General features: G+C 39.0%; 1 protein-coding gene across 3 annotated transcripts in view; it reads left to right on the top strand.

Annotated features, from left to right (window-relative positions):
- Ca-alpha1t (Ca[2+]-channel protein alpha[[1]] subunit T) overlaps positions 1–25,992 on the top strand; it is a 127,218-nt gene that overhangs the window by 13,073 nt on the left and 88,153 nt on the right. For all 3 annotated transcript variants that reach the window (XM_076796654.1, XM_076796655.1, XM_076796653.1), the window contains exons 2-4: positions 17,638–17,749; positions 20,628–20,761; positions 24,519–24,616. In XM_076796654.1, coding sequence (XP_076652769.1) covers positions 17,638–17,749; positions 20,628–20,761; positions 24,519–24,616 — 344 coding nt within the window. The remainder of the gene's footprint in view (positions 1–17,637; positions 17,750–20,627; positions 20,762–24,518; positions 24,617–25,992) is intronic.

Here is a 25,992-nt window from a genome sequence, read left to right as displayed (position 1 = left end):
AAAAAAACCCATAAAATAAAAATTATCATCGCCAGTTGCAAAATGCTGGAGCTACGTAGACATTTATTTCTTGTTATTGTAATTTTAATGGGTTTTTGGTAATTGCAAAATACGGGAGCTACGTGGACATTTACTTTTAATAATTTTAATGGGTCTTTATTAATTGCAAAACACTTTTTCTTGTAATTTAACGAATTATTTGTAACAACGAAAAATATTTTATTGATTTGAACCTTCTTTGTTGCAAATATTAAAAATTTTACAAGTAGACTTTTGTGGTTGGTTTTCTAATGCCGATTCTATTTGTTTATTGAAAAAAGGTCTTACTTGACAGCGCGACCTATAGTTTGTTGTTTCGTGTATTTTTTTTTGTTTGCAAGTTTATTAGAGGCGTTCTTCTATTGTGTTCTTTTGAAAGAGCTTCGAGTTTGCAAGCAGTAATGTTTAATGAGATTTTCGCATTCGAAATTATCTTATTGCACCGCAAGGACCGCAATACTTCGTCTCCTCATTAACTAGTTGGATTTCCATGGCCGAATCCTCATTAAGACGAAGAGAAGCCTTCGCGACGAAACGAACATAAAACAGACCGAGACGTTAATTAACAAATAATTATAGAGTAACGATTGTGGTCCTATCGTGTCACTGTAGCTGTGTGTACTCACTTTTCAATAGATGTTTATGTGCAGAGCGTGTCGCCTATTAAAACCGAATTTTCACCTGAAATATCTTTAATATCTTTATTTATTTATAGTTTATTCTAATGTAGTCGCATGATCTGCAAACTTATCAGCCACCATCGGTGTAACGTTATAGTTAGTGAAATACCACGCAAATCAGCTATGTATAATATGATGACCTTCAAGTGACCTTCAATGGAGTTATTCGTAAAAAGCATAATTTAAGATCGTCGACGATTTTAATATAATTATTATTACATCGTGGATTTGATTCATTTGTCAAATACAAAATTTAAACACTATATTTATAAATGTATAGTGCTATAGTGAACGTCCTCGACGGAAAAGTATATTTCGAACCAGTTGATTCTTGTTCAAGAAAATAAATCGACTCCGAAAACTTTCGGCTCGGAGGGAATGTCATATTTGTCGTGAAATTAGTTTCGACGGGATAAAATTTTCCTTGGAAACAATAGACGCATTTATATCGATCTTATTAAACGGAACCGCCGAAACCGTGCGCCCCCATGTATTATGTATTTGGTCCAGTTTCTTCATTGCAGTTCTCGAAAGGTTTCATGCATGTATTCATCTTCTATTCGAAGACTCCGATCAGCTGACTGCCGTTTAACGAAATATATTGGGAACTGTGTTACTATTTTTACGATCGAAATCGGCAGCTTGAACGTAAAATTAATTCATAAATAATAGAGCCGTTCACTTAGAATTATTGAACAATCAAGAAAATCGTACAATTTAATAAATATATAGGAACTGGTCTAGATATTTCTGTTTGTGTTTATTTTTTTGTATGTTTTGATAATGATGACAACTTTTCCGTTTTTAAGTATTTTTGGATCTTTTAAGTATATTTGGATTTTATAATAATTTTTAGAAATGTCTGACTGGGTCTAAATCGACATTTAGAGTCGGTTATTTATTATGCAATATATGGTACTTATTCATTTACTAAATCGTCTATATTATACGTGATATTTATTTATTTGGACAGTTAATAACTTTGGCAATAATTAGCTTTTTACTAATTTGATCAACTGCAGGAGAAGGTAGAATGTGTAATGGCTAATTTTGGTCAGCATATTAGTCCCCATCCATTATGTCAGTTTCCGGTGCGTTTTCATCGCATCATAAACGATAATGTCTAACATCTGACAAGAACTGTGTTTACACACGTGACCTGCCACCGTAAACAGTGTTGTTCTGTGCATCGTGTAAGCTGTCGTATTCACTGGCCGCGATTCTAAATACAAAATGATTGAACATTTCCGAATATCAATTAATAACTGCAGAAACGAAATTGAACTTCAAATAATTCACATTTCCAAACTCTCTTATTGTTTTCACTCTTTTGCAATCGATCTATTAATCTTTATTATAAACAGATAAAATCAGTATTGTTAATTATCGAATATCAGTATCATCAAATATCAATTTTTAAACATTTACTGCCAGTTTTCAATCGAAATTCAATTTTCTTGTTCATTTCGTTCTGAACAATTCGAAGCAAAAATGAACTAATAAATTAATAAAACCTATAAACGGAAAATTAAATAATTAATAGATTAAATTGGAGCAGGTTAAACAGAAATTATGTAAGCAAGTCTTTCGCCTAACCCCTCCACTGGGGCTGCACCCCGCGACTCTAAACATTACGTGTAATCCTATACTAATCCAATTACAAAACTTCTTCATTTTTCATTATTTTTTTATAGGACTTTCACCAACTTATTCTTATTATACCAACTTACTTATAGATATAATTTGACCTTCACGAAAATAATAGCCCTACACGATCTATGTCACAGCTCGGACCCGAGGATTGGGCTTAGATCGAGACTTCACTGTACATGAAAAACGGAAAATCAATTTTTTAGAAATGAAAAAGCGGAACACCCTCTTAGTGTTTGACTGATTCTCATATTTAGGGGGTGGAAACACGAGAACGGTCCGAAGACACGGAAGAACATTATTTCGATAGCAAGTTCCGGGATAGCATGATCGGACGCATCGGTGGATATCAGGAATCGTGCTGGCGAGAAGGTGGTGAGTCACCGACAACCAAGGGAATCACGGGGAACAGGTGGAACGCAAGGAAATAGGTGAGGGGAGGGGTGGGGAGGGGGTGTTGGAGCCCAGTCGATAGAAGGGTGGATTTTCACGGAGATTTAGGTCTCCAGGCTGAGAGCAGGCTCGTTGGATCGATCAGCCATATCGCGGGAATAGTGAATCCGAAAGAGGTTGGTCTCGGATCGACAACCCAGACACTTTCATGGTTTTCAACCCCTCCGGGCCCACCCCCGTATCGCGTGTCCTGGCCAAATACGAGAATATTCATTTTCTCGTCGCCATCTATCTTCTCCCATCTATCCTTTTCATCCTTTGTACTCCCTGTGCTGTAGTTTATCTATTTAGCACATGAAACGTGTAATTTTATTTGCAAATAAGAATTAATTACTTTTGTACAGTGAATTAACAGTGAATCAATTATTTTATACAGCCTGAATGCACCCCCTTGCAAAAATGATGAGATTTGATTCAGAATTTTGACGATGGTGACGAGTTTAATTAATTAGGAAAATTTATTTTAATCTCTATCAAAATTTCTTTAATATTTCTGTTGACAAGTAGCAAAATTATTGCAGACTTTTACGATAAGATTTGATTTAGAATTTTGACGACGGTGACGAGTTTAATTAATTAGGAAAATTTATTTTAACCTCTATCAAATTTCTATACAAATTTTTTTAATATTTTCGTTGACAAGTGGAAAAATTGTTGCAGACTTTTATGTTCTTTGATAATCACAATTTACATTTTTGGCCTCTTTAATTTATTTCTGTATGTTATCTGAACTCTCCAGTGAGATAAATAAAATTGTATTTAAATGACTATGTAGATTTGTTTAATTTTTTTAGCAACACAGTCGCAATAAATTGTAAATCCACCGTTTTGACAGTGGCACTAACGCTTTTTTTGTCAATTAAAATATGTTTGCTATTGATCTCTTGCATGCTCTCTCTCTCTCTCTCTCTCTCTCTCTCTCTCTCTCTCTCTCTCTCAATTAAAATAACACGCATGCGTGGACAGGCAAACAATTACAAGTTGACGCCGTGGTGGTGGTGGTGGAAGAGGGGGATGAACAGATTTCTAAATTTTCGGAAATTGGTTCACTGGTTTTTTTTTATGACTCACACTTTTCGCAAAAATTTCCTCCATCAATTATAAAAAACAGAGAAAGAAATTTCTTTCTTAAATAATTTTAGCAGATTGAAAATAATATATATTTTTAAATTCTTTTAATGTTTTTACTGTTTTGCTTTATTTTAAAGCGAATTAATTCCTGAGAAAATCAATTTGCAAATACTCTTAATGCAAATTAATGCACGAATAATTGAAAAGAATTATCCGGGCGGATCGTATGCGTCGATGACTGTACAAACGTGAGAGCGAATGTCACTGACTATCGATTCGCAAACTCAAAGAATTATTTTCGGAAGGCAGTGTGTTCGAACGTGACAGGTTAACGCGAATGTTATTTCCAGACGAAGCTTGACGGGCGTTACGTTAGGGAGATTTCCTTTCGGGGCTGTTCAATTAATTTTACGATGAGACTAATTCCATGTCTCTTAATTAAAACTGACTGAATTCAGACTGAACGGCACGCGCACTTATGGCACGCGTGTGCAAAAATTTCGTAACGAGAATTAATAATATTATCTTTTATTCTATTCGCTTTTCAATTTCACGAATTTTCCGATTCTTTGTCTTTTTAGAAAAAATTGCTTTCTAGTAATTGGCTCTATGGAAGGATGTACGGTAATTTGCATGTGCAATGGGAATTTGCATATGGATTTGCAGTGATTATCGGCTTAAGCTCCGCCCTGGTTTCCTTTTTTAATTCGCAGAATACTTAAACTCCCGAGGGACCTATTTCATACCTAATTTCACGTGCGAATTTTAACTGTTACAGAAAATTGTGGTTTTTTGGAGCTCGGGTCTTCCGCCAAAAAATAAATTAAGAAAATAATATGTAATAAGATCAGGCTTCGAATTTTTTCCGAAAAGAAACAAAATAAAATTGAAACGGTAAAGAATATTTAAAATAATATAATATGCAATGATACATCAAGAATGAGGATTTGAAACGGCCATAGGTCAGTGTGAACGACCTAGGAGCAATTAAACGTATGCCACAAGAAAATGTCGCGAAGTTCTTGGGTTCCGTTGTTCGAAAGAAAAAAAAGTGGCGATAGGAAGAACAAGTTTCTTTTCAACATTCATATCTGAAAGTTCGCTAACTGTTTTAACCTAGTCTAATCCAGATCTAGCGTTCAACCTAGATCTAATTTACTGGAGGGTATAGTCGTTGAGGTGGAAAACTCGTACAACAAACTTTCGTCACCGACAAAACGGTCGTTAGAATAAAAACCCACGGTTCGCCTATGGTACATTCGAGCGATCATGGCTGCTACGTTCACTTAAAAAAATATGCCGCATGAAAATCATACGTTCTCTTGGTACACGTTCGAAGGACATCCACACGCTCGTGCAGATTAAGAATCTTTCTGGTCTCCTCGTTCCATGCAACTTGCAGCAGCCGCTATTGCGTCAGCAACGAAGAATAACGTTCCCAAAACGTTCTCGCAGAACCGCCGCAGTTTCGGGACGAAATCGATATTTCTGCTGGGGGAAAAAAATAATGCGTACTCTCGAAACACGCGTCGCTAACTCTGGAAAAATTTGGGATCGATAGGTCCCATAGTTTTCTCTGAAAAATTCCTGGACATCGTTCGTTTCGCGTCCCCTCGGCGAGAGGAGTTCTCGCAACAAAAGACGTCTTTCTGTGCTGCGAAACCGGGTCCTCGAGGAACAATGTCCTTATTCTTTATGCAACGCCGGGTCGGATCGCTAGACAGCCGTAACTGTCGCTCGTCTCTTTCGGGAAACATCCCGGCGACGACCGATAGCTGAACGACTCTACGCGGTTGTCATTCGACGACGGTTTTGTTCGGTCTCGTTCAGCCTTGTTTCAACGGTGCGCGCAAACTAACGAGCAGAGCTCCCCGAGCGCTGCGCTCACGTTTTAATCAGCCCCTGACAGATCGCAATATTTGCCGAGCCTACTGCGTCAATATCCCCTGACGAGCCTACGGCCAATAGTCCGCAAGATACCGGCAACCCGTGCTGCACCGCGGCTCTGACTGCTCAGGCTTCCGGGCAGAAACCGCGTCCTTCCCGAACAACAATCCCAATTTTTCGCGGACGTCGCAGCCATCTTGGTTTGGCCACGAGACCCACAGAAGCGGGACCCTTCCGATCTTGAACTGGCCAACTGGCCAATTGAAATCTCTGGTTGGCGGCCATTCATCCTAAACCGTCGGCACACTTCTTTCACGTTTTCAGGAGGTCAATGAAATTTTCGGAAATTGCGGAACGCAACTCTGCTTTTGGCGTACTCGAGCGCGCGCAGTCGAATCGGGCGTCTTTGATCGTGCAGACTGCATGATAAATTGTGGATTTATAATTCCCCCTCGATGCTGCAACCAGAAGTTTGGACATTTGAATTGCTTCGATGCCCAATTGAAATCTCTGATTTGCGTCGGGGAACGTGATACAGTTTTTAGCTCACTGATTTCTCTGTATACGTCGCCAAGACTCGGACGATAAACGTCGCGGAATTATCCCCACTATTAAATACTGATTATCAGCTCCATTTCTCTGATCCAATCACCACAGTCCGATCGAGCCCTAACGTATTCTACCAAGGTTGATGATGTGGCGACCTTTGAATAATCAAGGGGTCGAATCACTCGAGAGACTCTGAGGGCTCGTGTTCCATCGGGAGGCCGCAACGCTTGAATACTAAGATGGAGGGTCCATTGATGACGCATGTCACATGTGTCTGGAAAATTCGAAGTGGATTGAATAACATTTAGAGAAGTGACAGTACATTATTGAAACAGAATTATACCGTCCCAACTAGGCAGTGGCGGACGGTTAACGTTTGGGGCCCTGGGCTTACACTGTATGGGGGCCTGCTCGATTAACTCAAGTACCAAAATTTTGTACATAATTTATTGTTTCTTATGTTTTCAAGTTAAATTATTTTTATTTTTCTGAAAGGGGGCCCTTTGCAACTAACCGACAAATCGCCAGTGAGACCAGTTACCCTCGAGCTGCACGGTGTTAGCAACCATCGGTTGACACCCTCTACTAGTTTATCCTAACGCGGCATCTTAACATCTTATCGGCTCGCCTATCGACGGGATCACTCCGGATAAAGCCGGTGGCCTAAATGTTTGCGGGTGCGAGAGATAAAAGTTATCGGGCGCCGTTGAAAGACTATAAATCGAGAGCCGGGCTCTCCCTCGGCGGGTTTTACAGTTTATACGGCACCGCGGCGATGGGACAAATCGCGAGGATTACGAGTCAAGGAGAGAAACGCTCTCCCGAGACCGAAGCGATACAATCCCCAAATTGCTCGGCAGATGACTCGGCCAGATCCCCAAGGACCCCTTTTGACGGATGGTGAACCGACGAAATGATTTTTCATGGGAGGGGCGGGGAGGGGAGAGGCAGAGCAGACAAACCCTCGAACATCCGTTTTCACCCATCCCCCTAACGAAAACTTCCTAAGGATATCTCGCCGCTTCGGGTTTTATAAGCCTCTCGTGACCCAAGAGGGCAATCAGGATCCCAACCTTCAACCCGCTAACCGGCCGAAAGTACTCGCGAATATGAATTGAACCTTTCCCAGCCTCTCGGCGAGTTTAACACTTTCGAGTGCCGCGGGACTGACAGTAGCGGGGATTATTTGTTCAGATTTGAAAACGAATTTTTCAGGTGGCAGACTCGTGCATAATGAACGTTTCATCGCTTCTAGAAATATTATCCGGTTCACTTGAAGTTTGATGAATCTGTAGATCGTAAATGGTGTTTCTCGATTGAAACGCTTTGTATGACCTAATATGTACGGTGGGGACTTCGAATTATACATTTTTTCAGAAAAAACGTATTTGTAGGTAAATTACTGTTTTCAAGATTTACCAGTGTTAGAAACAAGTCTGGTAATAAGGAGACAGTAGTCCGGAGAGTTTGAGGTTAGAATTTACGTTCTCGGCGACTGAGATCTCGAAAAATATGACAAAAACGTTTACCCCGTCACGGTACTTGTCCCTTCGAACCAAATAATGTTTTTCAGGGGATGTTCGAGGTGCTCAAGTTAGGTGGGACACCCTGTACAACCCCTTAAAACTGCGACCTTCACCCTCTCATCTTGAAACGTTTGTAGCCCATTGCAACGTCGACCGATTTCGATGAAATTTTCAGTATGCACACAAGTTACCGAGATCTACAAAACGCAATTTTTAAATGATCGTTACAGGCTCAGATAAAAAAGTTGAAAAATCACCATTTTGTCATTTTCTTTTGTATCATTCCAACTAATTGCAATCTAGAGAAATTTTGGTTTGCTCGTTGTCAAGGAAACTAGTCGGTCCAACATCTAAAAACAAATTCAAGTCATTCGGACCGATTTTAAAAAAGTTATGCGATCTTTAAGAGCGTCCGCATAATATTGTCCTCGACTGTATCTCTCGTGGGAGAAAACGGCGAAGGAGAAACGACCGGGTGGCACGGGCCTCCGGGAGAGAGAGAGAGAGAGAGAGAGAGCTCTCTCGCGCATCTGGAAACAAATTGCTGGCACGTAAATATATTAACACGAGCGTAAATATCGTCCTCGATTGCGCTCAATAATTGCGCGTCGTGACCTAGAAGAGAAGCGAGCGCGGTATTCCACGTTTGCGGTATACGTACCTGCGTGACTGAATTTATTTCTGCCCTACGGCTCGCGGCGCATCAACGTCTGCATAATTTATCGCGCACGCGATTCATCATAGGCATAGGAGCGGCCCCGTGATGTTTCCATGGGACGAACATGCTCCGAGGAACTTTCCATGGGTCGAAACGGTTCGAACGTTGCTCTCGAAATTCCACGGCTAGACGACGCTCCTCTTGTTTCGCACCACTTCAAGGTCATCGGTCTGGGCATTCTTGCGGCGACTACATGGTTCTGTATTTCAGCAGCTTATCCCCGACATTTTTTTAAGAAACCAAAACGGACGTACAATTGTTCCGTATTAATTTTTGTTGAGCCCCGTATTTGCGTATTGGAATTTTCTGGAATTTTTTTGTCCCAAAAATGTACTACCTTGAAAAGGATGATTCCTGAGATCATTTGAAGGAACTTTTTCCTTTGCGAAAATATTCTACGTGGCTTCGTTTAGGAGTTATTAACGAAAAACACGGACCAATCAGAGCGCGGCCACAGCGGCTGGACTCCGCCTCGACGCAAGTCTCGCTGAGCGTGGCGTTGGCATTGGCTGAGTCAGAATTCGCCTGCTGTATCCGCGCTCTGATTGGTCTGCGTTTTTCGTTAATAACTCCTAAACGAAGCCACGTAGAACATTTTCGAAAAGGAAAAAGTTCTTTCAAATGACCTCTGGAATGACCCCTTCCAAGGAAATATATTTTTGGGACACCCTGTATATAGAGACTCGATCGAAGCGTCCTTCGCGAGGCTAAAACAAAGAGTTTTCATTAATTTTGTTAGTTCACTTAACTATATTATTTTATAAAAAAAGTTTCAAGTTTTTTCAGTTTCGGTTTTTCAATCGACTAGAGTTTGCCAAGCCTTAAAAGGATCATTTTACTAAAATTTACATTTAACCAGTTAAAAAATTGTCATTTGTCAGAATCGCAAATAGCAACAATTGCTTTCCATCGTCAGGTAAAACTAGTCTTTTCAATTTGTTGGAAAAAGTCGAGTCGTTTGGTTAAATTTTTAAAAATATTCTTTTATCGTAGAGATTGTTTAAATATCAGTTCTTGTCTCTGTGTGCGAGTCTATAGTTGTACAGAGCTGGTTCTATGTGTTCGAATGTCGGCCACGTTTTCGTTCACCGATGGTCTAACGCCGTTAGAACCTTGAATTAGCCTAAACTCGCGACGATGGCTACTGTATTTATATATAGCACGCGATCAAACGCCCTTCGACGCTAATGACAGAGTGTATATCGCGTGGCGATAGTGATCCGTCAATCCGGACACCGATACTCAACGGTCAAATATGGTTGCGCGTGCAGGTGCTGGAAATTAGGGGACTTCATTGATTCGCTGACTCCGATTAGGGTTCGCCAATTTTTAAAGATGATTTTTCGGGTTTGAACATCAATTTATTTGGACAGAGCTGTGGAAAACGACGGATTTTAAACGTTAAAATTAATTACTAAAAATTAATTAATTCTACAATGGCGTAGATCGATGACTGGTCGTTTTATGAAAAATATTAAATATTCAATTTTACAAACCATATTTGATTTGTGTATGCTAATGTTTCGAATCTGAGCTCTAAACAAAAGCTAGTTTGCATAAATGTTATTACTATCAAGTGTAATTAAACGTTATGATTCTACAATTGACTGATTAACGTTGTGCACTGCGAATCATAACGACAACATTGCCAAATATTAATATCAATGTCATTGTTACGTTCATGTTATGGATCGTTAACAGCTTGCTCCTGCACGAGAACAAACGATGCGTTTCAATTGTAATGATCCGATGCACACCTATTAATTGTAATAATGAACTCGCGTTGGGGACCTTTATGGACATATAATTATGATCCGATGCGACATCGAACCTAAACGAATTTAACTTTAATTTCTCTGGTATAAATATTATTAATTTTAAGCTCTACTCGGTATAATTATTTTTACAGTACTATTACCCACCTGGAAATTACAAAAATAACTATAAAAAAGGCTAATAATTTTAATAGATAAATTCTCGTTATTTTTATAAATTTTTTAATATTGCAAAACAGATCAGCTTTTGGTGCTCAGTGAATTTAACGTTAAGGTTGCTAAATCTTCAGTATGCCTGCTGTGTTTGCAATTGGTTCAAGAAGAAGATAAAAAATAAAATGATAATGGAATCCCTATTTGGGCAACGTCACTCTGGAGGCCGGTTTACAAAAATATGGATTCTCGATCGCTTTCAATCTAATTTCGCGGGCGAGCTCAATCTCCTTGGGCGGGCCGTAAGCGGATCGGCCCTTGAAATTTTAATCAGCACGGGCAGACCTCGGACCTCGGTCAAGATGTATCCAGAGGCCCGGGATCGAAACCCCCGAAAACAATGGGATTCCCGGCATAAATGTTCGATGGCCAGAGCGCTATTGTTAGAATAGCAGGTTTCCGTCTTTCATTTCCGCGGACGCGCATCAAGCGTATTAGGATCGACTCGGCGTGTTATACCGGGTGAGGCGATCCATCCCATCGGCCGGCAAATAAATCCACCGGCGAATCTGGAACGGAGCTAAATAATTCGGCCCGATGCTCGGCCGCGATTTATGTCCGGTTATTTTTCATCCAAAATTTGAATCGCCGCGTCCGTGCTCCGATTTTTCGAGCCAGACGAAGTCGTTAAGGGCTGCGGCCATTGCAGGCCCCCGGGAAAAAATCCGGTGACCGACTATCAGAACGCTGTGATTTATCGGGGAACATTGATGCAGGCTAAAGATTGCCAATGTGGAACACCTGATTTTCAGAGGCCTGCCAAAAGTCGAGAGATTTGTTTCTCGTTTAATCCTCTTATCTACACCTGAATGTTGTACGACCTTCAGTGCAATCCACGTCGTTAGACTCCAATTCTCAGCAAAAGTAGAACGAACCTTTTCTCAAACGCATTTTTACCGAGATTTCGAGGTGATCGGTGTATTTCTATATAGCCACCCTATATATTTTCTTCGATATTCTTATAGAGCACAGAAAGACGAATCCAACGACTACCATAAACGTACCTTTCTGATCTGTCAATCTAAAGATATTCGTGTCTGAAAGGTGATCTACTTAAGCCACCATCTATTCAGACACAACTATCTCGAGATTGAATGATCAGAAAAATACGTTCATGGTAGTCGTTGGACTCGTCATTTCGTGCTCTACAAGAATATCGAAACGAATATACGGAAAACATATATTTGTATCGCACAAACAATATAAAAATTTAATTTTCATTTGATGTTTAAATCAAATAATATTTTCTTTTCGTCTAGTTTTTAAAATTGTTGTTGAGTACACGAAATAATTATTTGATCAAATGAAACAATTTCTAAAGAAATGGTCAAATAAACTATTATTATTTCAAACGTAGCGAAATACTATATTATCTTATTTTTAGTAACAGAGGTAATGAGCATACGAGTCGGTTTATCATACGAACCACTCGGTTATAGAAACGGTCGTGTCATCGAATCCATTGTTACGAACCGGTGTTCCTCCCGTAAATGGTTCAGCCAGCGGTATGGTCGCGGCCGCGTGAAAAACCGGCGCGGCGTATCGTTCCCCGGAGCAACAGTTGCTCCTGTTTTTACGCGGCCGTGATCCGGAATTCAGCCCGGCGATGTGCGATCGAGCTGGAAAACGTGTTGCGGCCGCGCGCGTTTTCCACCCCCGCATTAGCCGCGGCGCGACACGCCAAGATTCGAGGGTTACACGGAGAAGAGAGCCTGGCGGAGGCCAGCCGTTTATTGATCGGACACGCTCCGCATGTTTGTGGAAAGTAGATAACGTGTGCCGGCTTTCTCGCGATCTGCCCGCGGAAACGTCCCTCGTCAGCTTCCGCTTTTCGTTCCGTCGCGCCCTCGTCGCGATTTTAGCGCCGCGACGCCACGCACGCCGCGTCGAACCGTTTTCTCCACAAAATTCCACTACTCGAAAACTACCAAAAAATATTCCAGACGAAAGCTGTATTTGTCCGACAATTTTCAAAAAATTGCGGGGAAAATAAACACTTGTGTTTTGCAACATTTTTATATGGAAAATGAAATTATAAAGAAAATTGAAAATTATAAAGTATATATATTGAGAATAATATAATATTGAAAATGCTGAAAATTATAAAGTAAATATATTGAAAATTTATAAAGTGCATTTCGTAGATCTGTGTCAATGTTGAAGGATTTTCGAAATTTGGTATACAGTGATTTCTCTGTATATGTCGCCAAGGCCTCGATGATAAATGTCGCGCGATCATCCCCAGTACCTCGGGGTATACCCCGTGAGCGAAAATTAGTAATTACCTTCTTCAATTCTATTTGTGCGGACCATGTATTGAAATTGACAATATTTTGTGGAAAAATGGTACGCTCTAATAGGAAAATTGAATAACGCTCGAAATTTCCGAGGGACGTATATTTATAATTAAAAGGGTCTCGTCTCGGCCCTTTGAGTGGCAGCCTGTGACAGTAAGCCACTTACAATCCACCGTTTATTGTCCTCCATTTTCTTCGGCGCTGTAGCCCGACTGTGCCGTGGCCAGTGGACCGTGAAATAAGTTTATAACGATGTCTTTCCAGTAAAAGGAAACGAAAGATGAAGTTGTTGAATCCGATAAGAGTGTTCCAATATCTTGGTCTACCATATTATAAGCTGCCACGTGGAAACGGGGTGCTCGAGGACTTGTTGCAAATTTGAAAAACCGGAGAGGCCAATTTTATAAACTGATATTGTTTAAAAATCGAATTGACCGTGATTAATATTTCTCATCACGTGAGGACAAATTTTCGTGGATCGTTTGTCTGAGAATTTGTTCGTTGGACAACTTTCCAAATTTTGATTGGCAATATTTATTAGCCTTATTTACCATAATATTCATTAGCCTCATTTTACAAGTTTTATCGCAATTTTGGTTATCTAAGCTACTTCAATCTGATCAGGATATTTATTAGAAGGATTTTCATTTATTAATTTTATTTATTTACATTTAATTGCAGGAAACAGTAGTTAAGAATAAGAAGATAGTTGAGCAAAATTCTATGTAAAATTATTTATCGTGTTTCGCATAAAATGGGTGATATTTAATTTTTTGTACAGCCTAATAGTATACATTTTAATATCCTTTGAAAACTGACATGCGGACCGCACACATCGACAAATTTAAGATCCAAAATTCAGGCCAAATTTCTCGCATCTTCGAATCAGAATGAAATACTCGAGGATAAAACGAGTCTTACTAATGGCGACGAGACGAGGAAGCATATTAAATACGATGAGGTTATTTCGCTGTATATTCGGCAACAAATCATTCGTATCGCATTTATGCTAACCATACAAGTGGCAATAATCCCGCGGTCGCGTCCATTCTATCGTACCGCATAATTTCCATCAAGATTTATTCTCAAAATAATTCTTGATATCACTCGAAATTTGGAATATCATCACCATTTTATAGATACGACGAATGTTTATAGTACAGTTTTATTGATACAAAAATTGTTTAAATATTCCATTTTTGTTTGATAAAAATAATTCCAATTAATAAACCAATCAGTTCAGTTCAAATAGTAGATTAATAATTTGATAGAAATTCTCAGCTTTAGTTGCAATAATTTCTTTGTTTGTAATTATTTGTTTCATGAATCTTTCAATAATGTATTCGTGACATTTTTCTGATTGAAATGAGTCCAAACACGGTATAGCTTGCATTACATTTGCTTGTTTAAAAATGAGTTTTATTATAATTTTTCAAATGCAAAAATTTTGAAATAGCATCCACAGTGATAAACTTTTTGGTTTCATTGATAAAATTGCTTTGATTTTGTGGGAATTATTGCAGTTGGCATTCCGCACTTAGGGTAAATTTACGACATGTTGATTTCTCGTGTTGGCAGCCGTCAGCCTAACCGTTGACTGTGTATTGCTGTGTAACAATGTTAGCAGTGTCACTGGCCGGTTAACACGTCGCGTGAACAAAGGTTGCGTGCAACGTATTACCTTTTGTCATTCATACTTTTCACTTTTCAGTTAAACCTGACGGCTTTATTATCCCATCAAATTCTTATTCACGAGGGACCGGCTTTCATTTCGACGACCGGCACGCTCTTCGCCTTCAAACCTGACTGCTATTTCTATAAACCATAAATCTTTTGACAAATACGAGCTTCATGATGCAGGTTCTGAAATATTAAATTCGCTATCACGACTGCAGCCACTGAAGTTTATGCGCGTGTGCCGAATTTGAAATGTTTTGTGCAAAAGCAGTAGAGTTTTTAACATTTTACCAGTCTCACTCACTGCAGAAGTAATGGCCGATTTTTGGCGGGAATTTTGAAATGCTGAAACTTGACTACAAGCTAATTTCACTAAATAAGATAAAATTCTTGAAATAAGAACCATAAATAATTACTTTTCGGACGTATTCAAAAGGGGACAAATAGTACTGAGAATATTGAAAATTTGACAGTATTTACAAAATTTTATTTATCCAAAAAGGTGACCGACAGACACTTTCTCATTTCTGTTTTATTTTTAATTAACAGAATTGTAACCAAGCAGGAGTATGTTCCTCTAATGAAAGTGATGCTCTCTTAATTTAATTTCGAATCCATTCACTTAATAAAAATGTTGTGGTATAATGTTCAAGGGCACGAGAGTAGTTAGGGTGACAGGGGCAGTACAAATTCTGTTAATTAAATTCTCCTGAGCATTATTGGCTGAATCACTCCGGTTGTCTCTCAATCAATTTTCCTATTGGTTTGCAAAAGTCTTCGAACAATTAGACATTCGGAAAATAAATGACAAAAAATATAAATATTTTTACATTATTTTGTACAATATTAATTTATTCTAGACAGAAAGTATTATTAAATATTTTTCTTTCTATATAATATTGGAATTGTCGATTTCAATACGAGAAAGCATTTAAAGATATAAATAAATAAAAAGATACAGAAAACAAATAAATATCAATTAGTTAACTTCCGCTTTTTTTTTGCAATTAAGGCGGAACATGTTTATCTTACATAAAGATCCTAATAATCATTTTAGTCTCTCGTATATTATAAGATGACATTAAGGAAAAAGTGAATAATTATATAACCTTGAAATGACCTTTACCTCCCAGATTTAAAGCCTACGTATGACATTTATTCCCGACGAACTGAATTATGCACGCGGAACTCACCCGAGGAAGATGTTTCGGGAACTTAGGCGAATTCAGTTATACTTTTCAAAGAAGTCTAATAATCATTAATTATGCATCAAGCATTCGTTGGTTACGCAACTTAATGAACCCCAAGTTTGAATCCCTTTAGGCTAAATCTATGTTTTTTTAGATTTTTCTCTCGTCTCTTTACCTGGCACGCCTAATTAAATATTCTAAGTACGGTAATATTTATAAATAGTCGTGGAAGGGGTTCAAGAGAATTTTCCACGGTGACACGTTTCATAGTGACGTGCTTATGATGGCATCTTCGCGTCATCGCGCGACGTGCATAAACAGTGCAAAAACAACAGGATGACGTGTATAAATTTGCAAGGTATTCGAACGTCACTGTACTCGCAAATGAAGTGCATAATTCTTTATACATAACACTTTATTAGAACCGATAACTCTTGATTAAAAAATTGTTTCACGTCGGCGATGCCTGGGTCTATTTTGATCCAGAATATCAAAATAGTAATTTATGCTCTCAATTTTTAGCAATTAAATTAGACGCATTGCATTAGGAATAACACGTGTCTCCACTAGAAGTGACCTTAGAAGTATATTTAAACAAATGAACACTCAAAGCTGTAAACAGGTTAGAAAAAAGGTCCATAGTTTAAGGGTTAAAAGTCCACTTTGCTATTTTTCATGGTACAAAAGTTACAGCAACGTATCGGTACATTTTTCCATCGGGACTACCACGCGACACTTATCCAGAACATCGACCCAACTGCCCACACACTTCAAGTCGATCAAACTCAATAAACGTAAGGTAAAGACTTACCCTCTACATCTTCACACGAAATTGCCACGAACGAAAATTATTGTACAAATACCATTTTGATTCCCCTAACAGGTGTACAAGGTGAGACTCGTAACATGATTTCAAATAACTCGCCAGTTACGAGACTCACCCAGTACGTGCGACGTACCATGAAGTAGCATCCTGTCCTATTAGGCCACCGTCTTGTTTCGCAAGTTAGGGGACCGGGTTGAGCCTAATTCGCCGCACGGCCGTTTAGGCGAAATGTCAACAGGACCGTGCGTTTATCCGGCGTCGAATAAAGCCCAGTTCACGCACCCGCGGAGGATAGTGTTTAGGTTAACAGTCACTCGGCAACGGTGATCGATCAGGGAGATTATCGCGAGTCTCGTCTCGTCGATCGATCGTTTTATTCGTTTTCTGACTGAAATGTCATAATACCGGTTCAATTGGCGAATGGGTTTTCTCTCGACGTCGGGGTATAGCTGCCGATTACTATACCCACCTACTTGGCCTCCCCGCCGAGGAATTAATCGTTTATACCGCCGGGAAAGGAGAATAATCGCTCAGTCAATTTGTCGCATCGACAACCGACGGAACTCGGAAAAAAATTTGATCAAATGATTCATTGATCGACCGGGGCGCGGTGCATTGTGGTCCGGGGCCGTAATTTTGCTGTTCGGGCTTTTAAATCAATTGGGAAATTCGTAGCCATTGAAGTACTGAGTTTGCCTATTATTTATTTGTAAGAAACCTGTTCAAGCTCTCAAACGAACAGGGATACTCGTAATTAGTGAATTAATGAGTTTCAGGAAAATCTTCTCAAGAGTATTGCTATGAATTTGATCTAGAAAAGGCATAGTCGCCAGATCGAGACTCGTGTCCCCACTCTAACTTCCCCCTCTTCCGTGCCTGTGTCACGTGACTGGAAGGCTAGGGGAGGGTAAGTTTTTCCCCTAAATTCGTGCCCCCTCCCCTCGTCTGGCAACTATGGTAAAGTGATGAATATAATCTGCAATAAGGTGAGTTTGGTCGGTGTGAGGGTTGATTCGGAGTGACATACCTGTTAATTAATATTCTCAGTCCACAACAGCACAGGATTTTCCTTAACACAGTATCCACGTGGTTCGAGAGGGTGAGCATGATGGTGATTCTTTTGAATTGCATCACGCTGGGGATGTATCAGCCGTGCGTCGACGACCAGTGCGTGACAAATCGCTGTAAAATATTACAAGTAGGTACCAGTCGGCGTATAATACGCGTATGCATGCATCTATGTACATATATGTATGTACTTACGTGTCCGTGTCCCATTAGGGGAACAGTGTAACGAGCGTCGAAAAGAAACGAGACCGTTAAATCACGCTTGTCCTTGCATGCACGCCTCCATTTTACCCGGCCGTCGCTGCCCGACCGCCTGCTGCTTCGCGTTTCACTTTTCCGAACCGTAAACGCTGCAATTACGATCCTCCACGGTCTGATTAAAAGCTTGCAACGCGAGAATCGTAATCTTCGATCGGGAATTTTCCAGCCGTTCTGCGACCAAGTTCTTCCCATTCCCTCGAGCTTCACAGATCTGGAAACGATTAGGTGGATTTATTGTTGCTGCACCACGGTAATGCCCCGATACTTGCGAAAACTTCAAAGTCTAGATGCTTCAAACACTGATGCTAGAGCGTCGCAAAGAATACCGAGAATGCAAAGAGACAATACTAATTCAGTGACATAACTCTGGTGTTTATTATTATTTTTTAATGAAAATTTTACCGGTACGTGGGCGACACTTTTCCGGTTAAAATGATACCAAACACGATACTGTTTCGATCGTATTTAATGGCTTAATCCACGATTATGTGGAACCTCTATTATCCGAACTTATCAGACATGAGATATTCAGACTTTGAACGGCAGAATTACCGGCACGTTGGAGTTGAATTTTGAAAGTTATGTTGCGACTCTAAGACACGAGTGTAAGTCATCATCGGTTCGGATAATAGAGGTTCTACAGAAATCGTGTTTTAAACAATCAAGCGCGTTTGTAATTATGTCGTGTTCGGGCTCATTTTACTCGCAAAAATGTGACAAATGTATTCATGGAAGTTATTATTATCAATGAAATTTGATTTAGGAAATACGACCAATTTTGTAAGACCTTTTTCCAATTTTCTGGAGAACACAGATCGTAATATTCCGAGACACGGCTCGCAGCAATAAATCCCCGGTTTGTAAATGTATTTTAATTTATGTCCGCCAATCGGATTACAGTTGTTGAAACTGGAATAAGATTCTCGGACGATTTTTCCCAGTTAGGTCGCCCGGAAAGTTAGTGCCGTTTCCTGCACAGTGACTTTATTATCCGTTTTTCCCCCAAGAAATAAAATTTCGTTCGACTTGGTGAGCACGCAGTCTTCCAGAAATGTTTCACGTGCGCCCTCGCTGCAAGTTAGATTTCGTGCTTTTTTTTTTCTTCGCGGGAAACCGTGAACGAAAGATCGTGCGCGAGCACAAAGCGCGCCCGGATTGCGTTATGCACAATGCATTAAATAAATTGCGCTACTTTCAGCCGGGGAATTTCATTCTTGGAAAATCATGTGCTCTACACGCCGCGAAGAGAGTCTATAGAAAAAAAAAAAACGTTTCGAGAAGCAGAATATGTTAAACTGTTAAGAAATGGTATAAATAAATTAAAAATTACGATTATTCGTAAAATAGGACACAAATTGTGACTTGTAATACAGACCATTCTGTGTTACAAGTTGTCTGGAAAATGCTGCATGAATAAAATTAGTTTATTATTTGTTTGTTTACGTCAACGTTTGCTGCACCTTCTTTCCAAATCTCCATCTAGAATCCATCAGTCCTAATTCGCCCTAATGAACCAATTCTAGCATCCGAATCGCGAACCATTACACTTCGTCCAGCATGTTTCACGGTTGGCCTGAGATTTCCAGTGCGAAGCTACTCATTCGCTTAACGCCGTAACAGTTTTCGCCCATCAGACCCGAAAATATTAAATTTTCTCTCATCTGCGAAAATTACATTTGTTCCACCGTGTTTCCTCCGTAGAACAACTTCTTTGACGACGCGCGCCTAACCTTGACAAATTTTTTCGTATTATAACTCACGAGGTACAGTGAATTCTCGATATATGTCAACAACGCGGGTCCTACCTGCGTCGTGTATCGTCCAGGAGCCATGAGCCGTGTTATGTTTACACTCCTCGACGTCCGGGGCCTCTCGAGGTAGTGGGGATAACTCCGCGACGTTTATCACCCAGGCCTTGGCGACAAATATAGAGAAGTCACTGTATTTGAAATCTTAAACGTTTATCTGTTGCATTTGCTCGCGGGGAAAAATATTCGATATTTTTTTTAGCGGGGCCTTATGTTTTTTCTTAGATATTGTTGTAGAGCATGAAAAGACGAGTCGAAAGAGTATAATAACCACACCATTTCGATAATTTAATCCGGAGATATTTGTGTCTGAAAGAATAAAATATCTTACCTTTCAGACAAGAATATCTCGAGATCAAATGATCGTAATGGTATGGTCATGGTACTCGTTGGATTCGTCTTTTCATGCTCTATAAGAATGTCAAAATGAAAGTATGAGATTCCATTAAAAAAATGACCGATTATCTTGGAATCTTGATTTGAACATCCACTGCATACATATATGATGAAAAAGTAGTGGTGGTCGAGCGTGTTTACCACTTGACTGACTCCGAGGGGGATCCCCCCATTGGTGGGGATGCCATTTGGACAGTTACGGTAGAGACCTTTGCGACAGTTACGGAGACAGTACTGTAGTCGGTACGAACGGGAAGTACCGGAAGTTCACGCGGCGGTCTCCGGGGGTGAGATAGAATCAAAAACAGCTACCGGTAGTGTGAGAGGTGAATTGATTAATTGCCCTGTTTACCTTGCCCCCTAACGCTTCAGAATTTGCACGGTCGGCGGAGAAAACGGAGGCAAACACGAGGAACCAACATCTGGTGTCGATGAGTAATGGAACTCGTGTCGAGTGTCCTTGATCGACTACGCGCCCGATTGAATTAAAGCGTCCTCTCGCCTAATCAGAGTCCTTCTCCGTTTACGCGGACCTGCTTACAGATGTTCGACGACATAATTTTCGCCTTCTTCGCCCTGGAGATGACAATCAAAATGGTCGCGATGGGGATCTACGGGAAAGGGACCTACCTCGCCGACTCCTGGAACAGGCTCGACTTTTTTATCGTGGCTGCCGGGTAAGTTCTATTCTTTCTCTTGCTCATTCTCCTCTCAGCGTTTAACACCTTATTTCAATATTAACCTCCCATTAAAAAGTACGCAGTTTGCGGGACCACTCACGGTTTCCATTCATGCATATTTTGATTTTCATTATGTTCCATCGTTGTAGAATTTTCCTTCTCAACACTGGGTTTACCGAGCACTAAAAGTGAATATTTTGCATTACTTTATAAAAGACAACAAGTACTTGCTATCCATATTTTTAGTAATATTGTAAAAATAATATATACCCAAAGAAATTAATTTGCCAAATAATTTTGTCGGAATCAATTTAATTTACTAAATGAACAAATATTTAAAATCTCGGCGTCCTTATCCGAAAGATTAGGAGGTTTGAATATTAAATATAAAAATTTGGCAGGTGTACGTAGGACTTTTGCGACAAGCTGTGAGCATAATTTGTCAAAGGACTGAAGCCAATCAGTAAAAGTTAACGGCCTGACCTGCGTATGGTTGACTGGATTCTTTGTCCAGTCAGGAGGATCAATTTTTATGGCAACGTACCTAGGCGTAGCGAGCATATTGTCGTGAAGATCCATGAGATGTAAGGAGGTTCAAAGAGCAATCGCTATTGGTAGATCTTCACTTTCAGTTTCCGCTTCATTAAACAAATTGCTTCGATAAACGGGATTTTTATGGGCGCTGAATCTGCAGTCGACGCGTTACGCGAGACCCTTATGGCATTTCTTAGTATGTAGCACGTATGAAACTGAAATGAAAAAATTTTAAGAATTTTTTTGCGGAAAACAATTTATAATTTATATAAAAATGAATAAATAATGATACCATTATTTTACTTTGATTACAATGGTACCTTTCAGTGAACCTGGAATAGAATTACCGTGTAAATTTCAACACGAAGTGGGCTATCATAAATGTTGCTTTTTCGTTTAATTAATTATGTTCATTCGCTGGACACGCTACGAACACAACACGCCTAATTAATAATTGCCTCGAAATAGAGCACCGGTCATGAAAGCCAGCAGTTTGTTCAAAGATTCATAATTTGTTCGAGCTTTAATACCGAAGGCTTATAATTTCTTCGTTTCTGAATTGTGAAGCTTGAAAAGGCTTTTGTCGCTAATCCGAGGATACGAATTGAAGGAATTTGTTTTAAAATGTCAGCGTCTGCTTTTTTAAATGCAGAATTCAATAGGCATGTTAAGGAACGAGAGCAACACACCTGAACAGGATTTTCAAGTTTACTGGCACTTGCATCGTATCCTTGCCTTATAAAATGGCGTTATTTTACGTCAGCCGCAACAAGCTATAAAGAGACGTTCACTTCATCTGCCATTACGATGATGGCTTCGCTAACAGATGCTCGCAATTTACTCGCAAATACGTCATTCAATTATATTCGTACGATTGTATTTAATCAATATTAATTTCCATTGCTGCGCTGGATGACTCATTTATTTTCATTGTTACCGATATTTCGATTTTTTATTCATTTCATAATTATATTTTCGAGCTCTTATTTATTTCAGTATTACATTTCGACTTTTCATTTTTTTTTTGTTATATTTTCACTTTTTAGAGTAAGAACAATTTCGAATGTGGAAATATTTTTTGATAAAATATCACAGTCTTTGTAATTTCGTATTTTTACAATCTGTTTTTACAGTGAAATAAACCGTCTAAGGATATTTTAATAGAATTAGGTTAATTACAATGGTTCAAAAGTAGGACTATTATCTCGTGACACGAAACAGAACAAACTTTCCACTTAACCCAATATTAGGATTACATACCATAGTATCTGAGAATGTAAGACAAATACATACACACTTTCCACCTATATGCAAAATAGAAATCTTCTGCACAAGTCAAATAAAAGCAAGTATAATTATACTTAGACATTTCTTTCATTTCTATTAATTTTAATTCATAGATAGATTGTATAATGAATCATTTGATTAAGCAAAGGTTGAATAAATTGAAAATAGTGTATGGATATTTTTCAGTTTTTTAAATTTGTCAACGCTTTCAAATTTTTGTAATAAATCCATAAAATCCACAGCCCGCTAATGGAGGACAATAACGCGCGAGGATTAACTATTAATAAGAATGAAATAATATTATGCTTCCTTCTATACGGATCGAAAACATTCCCGTTTATTAAATTTAGATTGAAATGATCCCTATGGCGCTGATTCGTTATTGCAAACCGAGGTATTAATTAAACGTGTAGGAGAAGCATAACTGGACTGCGGATGTTTATGCAGAGTCTTGTTATTGTGTTTTACGAAGATCCGAATTCGTTTGAACGTACGAACGTACGAATGGCGGATCGAATTGCAGTCTTATTGTTAGTTTAACGAAAGCAATCAACTGATAATGTTATTAACTGTTGGCAGTTCTTTTAACATTTCTTAAAAATCTAGAGATTTCACGGTTAGGAATTTCTTAGCGAATATTTAACAATAATTTCAGTCACTAACTAACAAATGTTCTTAGTAATATAATGTAATAATTGTTTTCAAGAAGTATCATTTGATATAAATATTATTTAATAAATAGATATCTGATGAATAGTATTTATTGAATAAATAATTTAAGAAATATTATTTAATATCTACAAGAGGATTTTGTAGCTCCTTTTTTATGTAGAAGAGTCATTCAAAGTCTATCAGTATCTTTCTAGGTAAAGGATAGAATTAATCGAATTTTTAATTGCGAAAGTGGTCCAAATGATAAAGATCCTATAATTGAATTTGTCACCTATTTCGTGTAGCATTTAACAGCATTACAGTAACGCAGAGCCACTTATGCAATGGAACTTCGGCAGGACCGTTAAATTGAGTTGGTAGTTGTCTCGTTAAATAGACTCGAATTCAATTCCACACGGAAAATTCTAAATACAAGGCAAGCTCCGTATAACATGACATTTCTACGACACGGTCCCGCTATAGTACGGTCGGGAAAGGGAAAATCTTGGTGCAATGCAACCTCGACGAACAGGAAACCAGAAAAGCCAAATGAAAATTTCGGAGAAATTCTTTGGCCCAGTTTACCACTTGCCCAGTTTACACTTACTCTTTTTCGAAAAATAAATGGTCAATTTATTTTATTTGCAAGTTACAATGCTGTTTAATGTAACATGCTGTTTGTTCTGACAATTTTCAGGGTATTTTAGATCTTTTTGCAATATTATATAATGGATTCAAGAATATTTTAATTCTAATCTATATATGTACATCAGGAAAGTGAAGTTTGGTAAGTAGCTCGGTGGCTCAGTGCGTAGAGTGATCGGCTACCACCAGAAACAGGCCAGGTTCGATTCCCGATGACGTGTTGTATGTCAGGAAAATGAAACATTAGATTCAGTTATTTTAAATTATTATATCATACGTATAAAATAATACCACAAACATTAGAGTTTATTATCCTAACGACTCCTTATAGTCGTCTACCTGATAAATGGGAAGTCATTGCAAATGTTGAAAAATATGTGTGATCGATTGTCGTGTTTATCCATAGAAAAAATTGGTATACAAAAATTGTTTACATCAATTTGTTAGAGTGCAATCTCGTTCCTAAAAATCCTCTTTCGGAGCAACAACAAATCCTCCAAACGTTATCCAATTTCTACGTTCCAAGACTTTCTTGTTCACATGAATCAACGGCTAGCAAATAAGAGAAGCATAAACGTGGACGAGGGAAATTGATACGAGATAACAGAGAAAAACGTATGTTTTGGACTTTTTGCAGCGCCCTGGAGTACTGCTTGAACGTGGAGAACATGAATTTATCGGCGATACGAACAATAAGAGTTCTAAGACCCCTGCGCGCCATCAACAGAATTCCGAGTGAGTATGGGGAGCACAATCGGCAAAAAATTGTTGACACTTCTATTCGCATGACAAACTCCCTCTCATCGATTTTACAATATGCATGCATTGCCGTATACACGTGAGTTTTATCGGCGCTCGTACGCGCCTGAGTAATGCCCGGTGATTTCGATCTGCGCTCGAACCGACTGCACATTTCTGCACATTTCTTTTTCATGTGTCTACGTGTGCTATGGACAGTTAGATTGTTAGATTGTTGAATAATCTGACACTGTCGCCTCTGACTTTTCCAACCATTATCGCTAACGACCTCGCGTTTTCTCTGTCATAAGTGCAACCTCGCTAGTTGCTTTTTACGAAACAAGAAAAACGAAAATATTATCGGACGTCAGAAATCGTTGAATGAATTGATAACGAAACGTTTGTACAGAAGTCTGCTATTCTAAAGATGAATTGTTGCCAGACTAAATAATTTCCGGTTAACAATATTATGCAAATACAAACAATTCATGTAGAATTATAAATGTCAGCATTGTTTTAGACTTGACGCTTCTCGATAGTAATTGTTTGTGCATAATATCGCAAGTAGTTGCGGAGAATGTAAAAATATGAATTGTTACAGGCTGCCCGCGACCCACAGACAATGAATGAACTTGAAACGACTTATTTCCGCGCGATTTCGATGAACAAATGATGAAGAGCCTCTGTATGTACGCCGTATTAGTCTCCCTATCTATAATCTATATATCCAACAACTCAGTACGTCGCATCTACCTTTACTCGAGCTACGCTTCCGGTTACAGTTGACAGGTGACATTATCATTCCCCCTCGAGACGCAAATAGAAAAACCCTTTATTTATCTGGTTCCTGGCGGGAAGAACGAAAGTGCATGGTACTTTAAGAGTGGAGAAAAGTAACTTTTTTTTTAAATGTTAAATGCGAACATATTTTTTCATCGAATTTTTTTCCTAGGCATTGAGGCACGCTACGAATTGGGTGCACACAAGATAGTTTTCTCGAGAGAGATACTTTTGTCAGCGGACAGTGACAGATTTTCAGCGCATAAACGGGAATCCAGGGAAAAGTTCTCTTCGCCGTCTCCTTGAGAAACTTTGCGGTGATCCATTTAACGATTTTTAGCCCGGTTCGACTTGTTTTTGAGAACAGTTGTGCAACAGCTCGCGGGAATAGACAGCGCAATGAACACTCTTCTGTGAAACCGAGTTATTCGGTTCTGGCGTGAACAACTTCCGCTGCAGACGTTGACGAGCAAATGATTATCGGACTGACGACTAGAACACACTAATATTTTCAGAATAATTCATAATAATAAGGTTTTTACGATTTTCCGGGCTCAATACGTACAATTTTATTCCGGTATAAGACGACGCTT

The sequence above is a fragment of the Halictus rubicundus genome, chromosome 11 (genome assembly GCF_050948215.1).
Source record: "Halictus rubicundus isolate RS-2024b chromosome 11, iyHalRubi1_principal, whole genome shotgun sequence".
In the NCBI taxonomy this organism is placed as follows: domain Eukaryota; kingdom Metazoa; phylum Arthropoda; class Insecta; order Hymenoptera; family Halictidae; genus Halictus; species Halictus rubicundus.
This window is presented reverse-complemented; position numbering and strand designations above follow the sequence as displayed.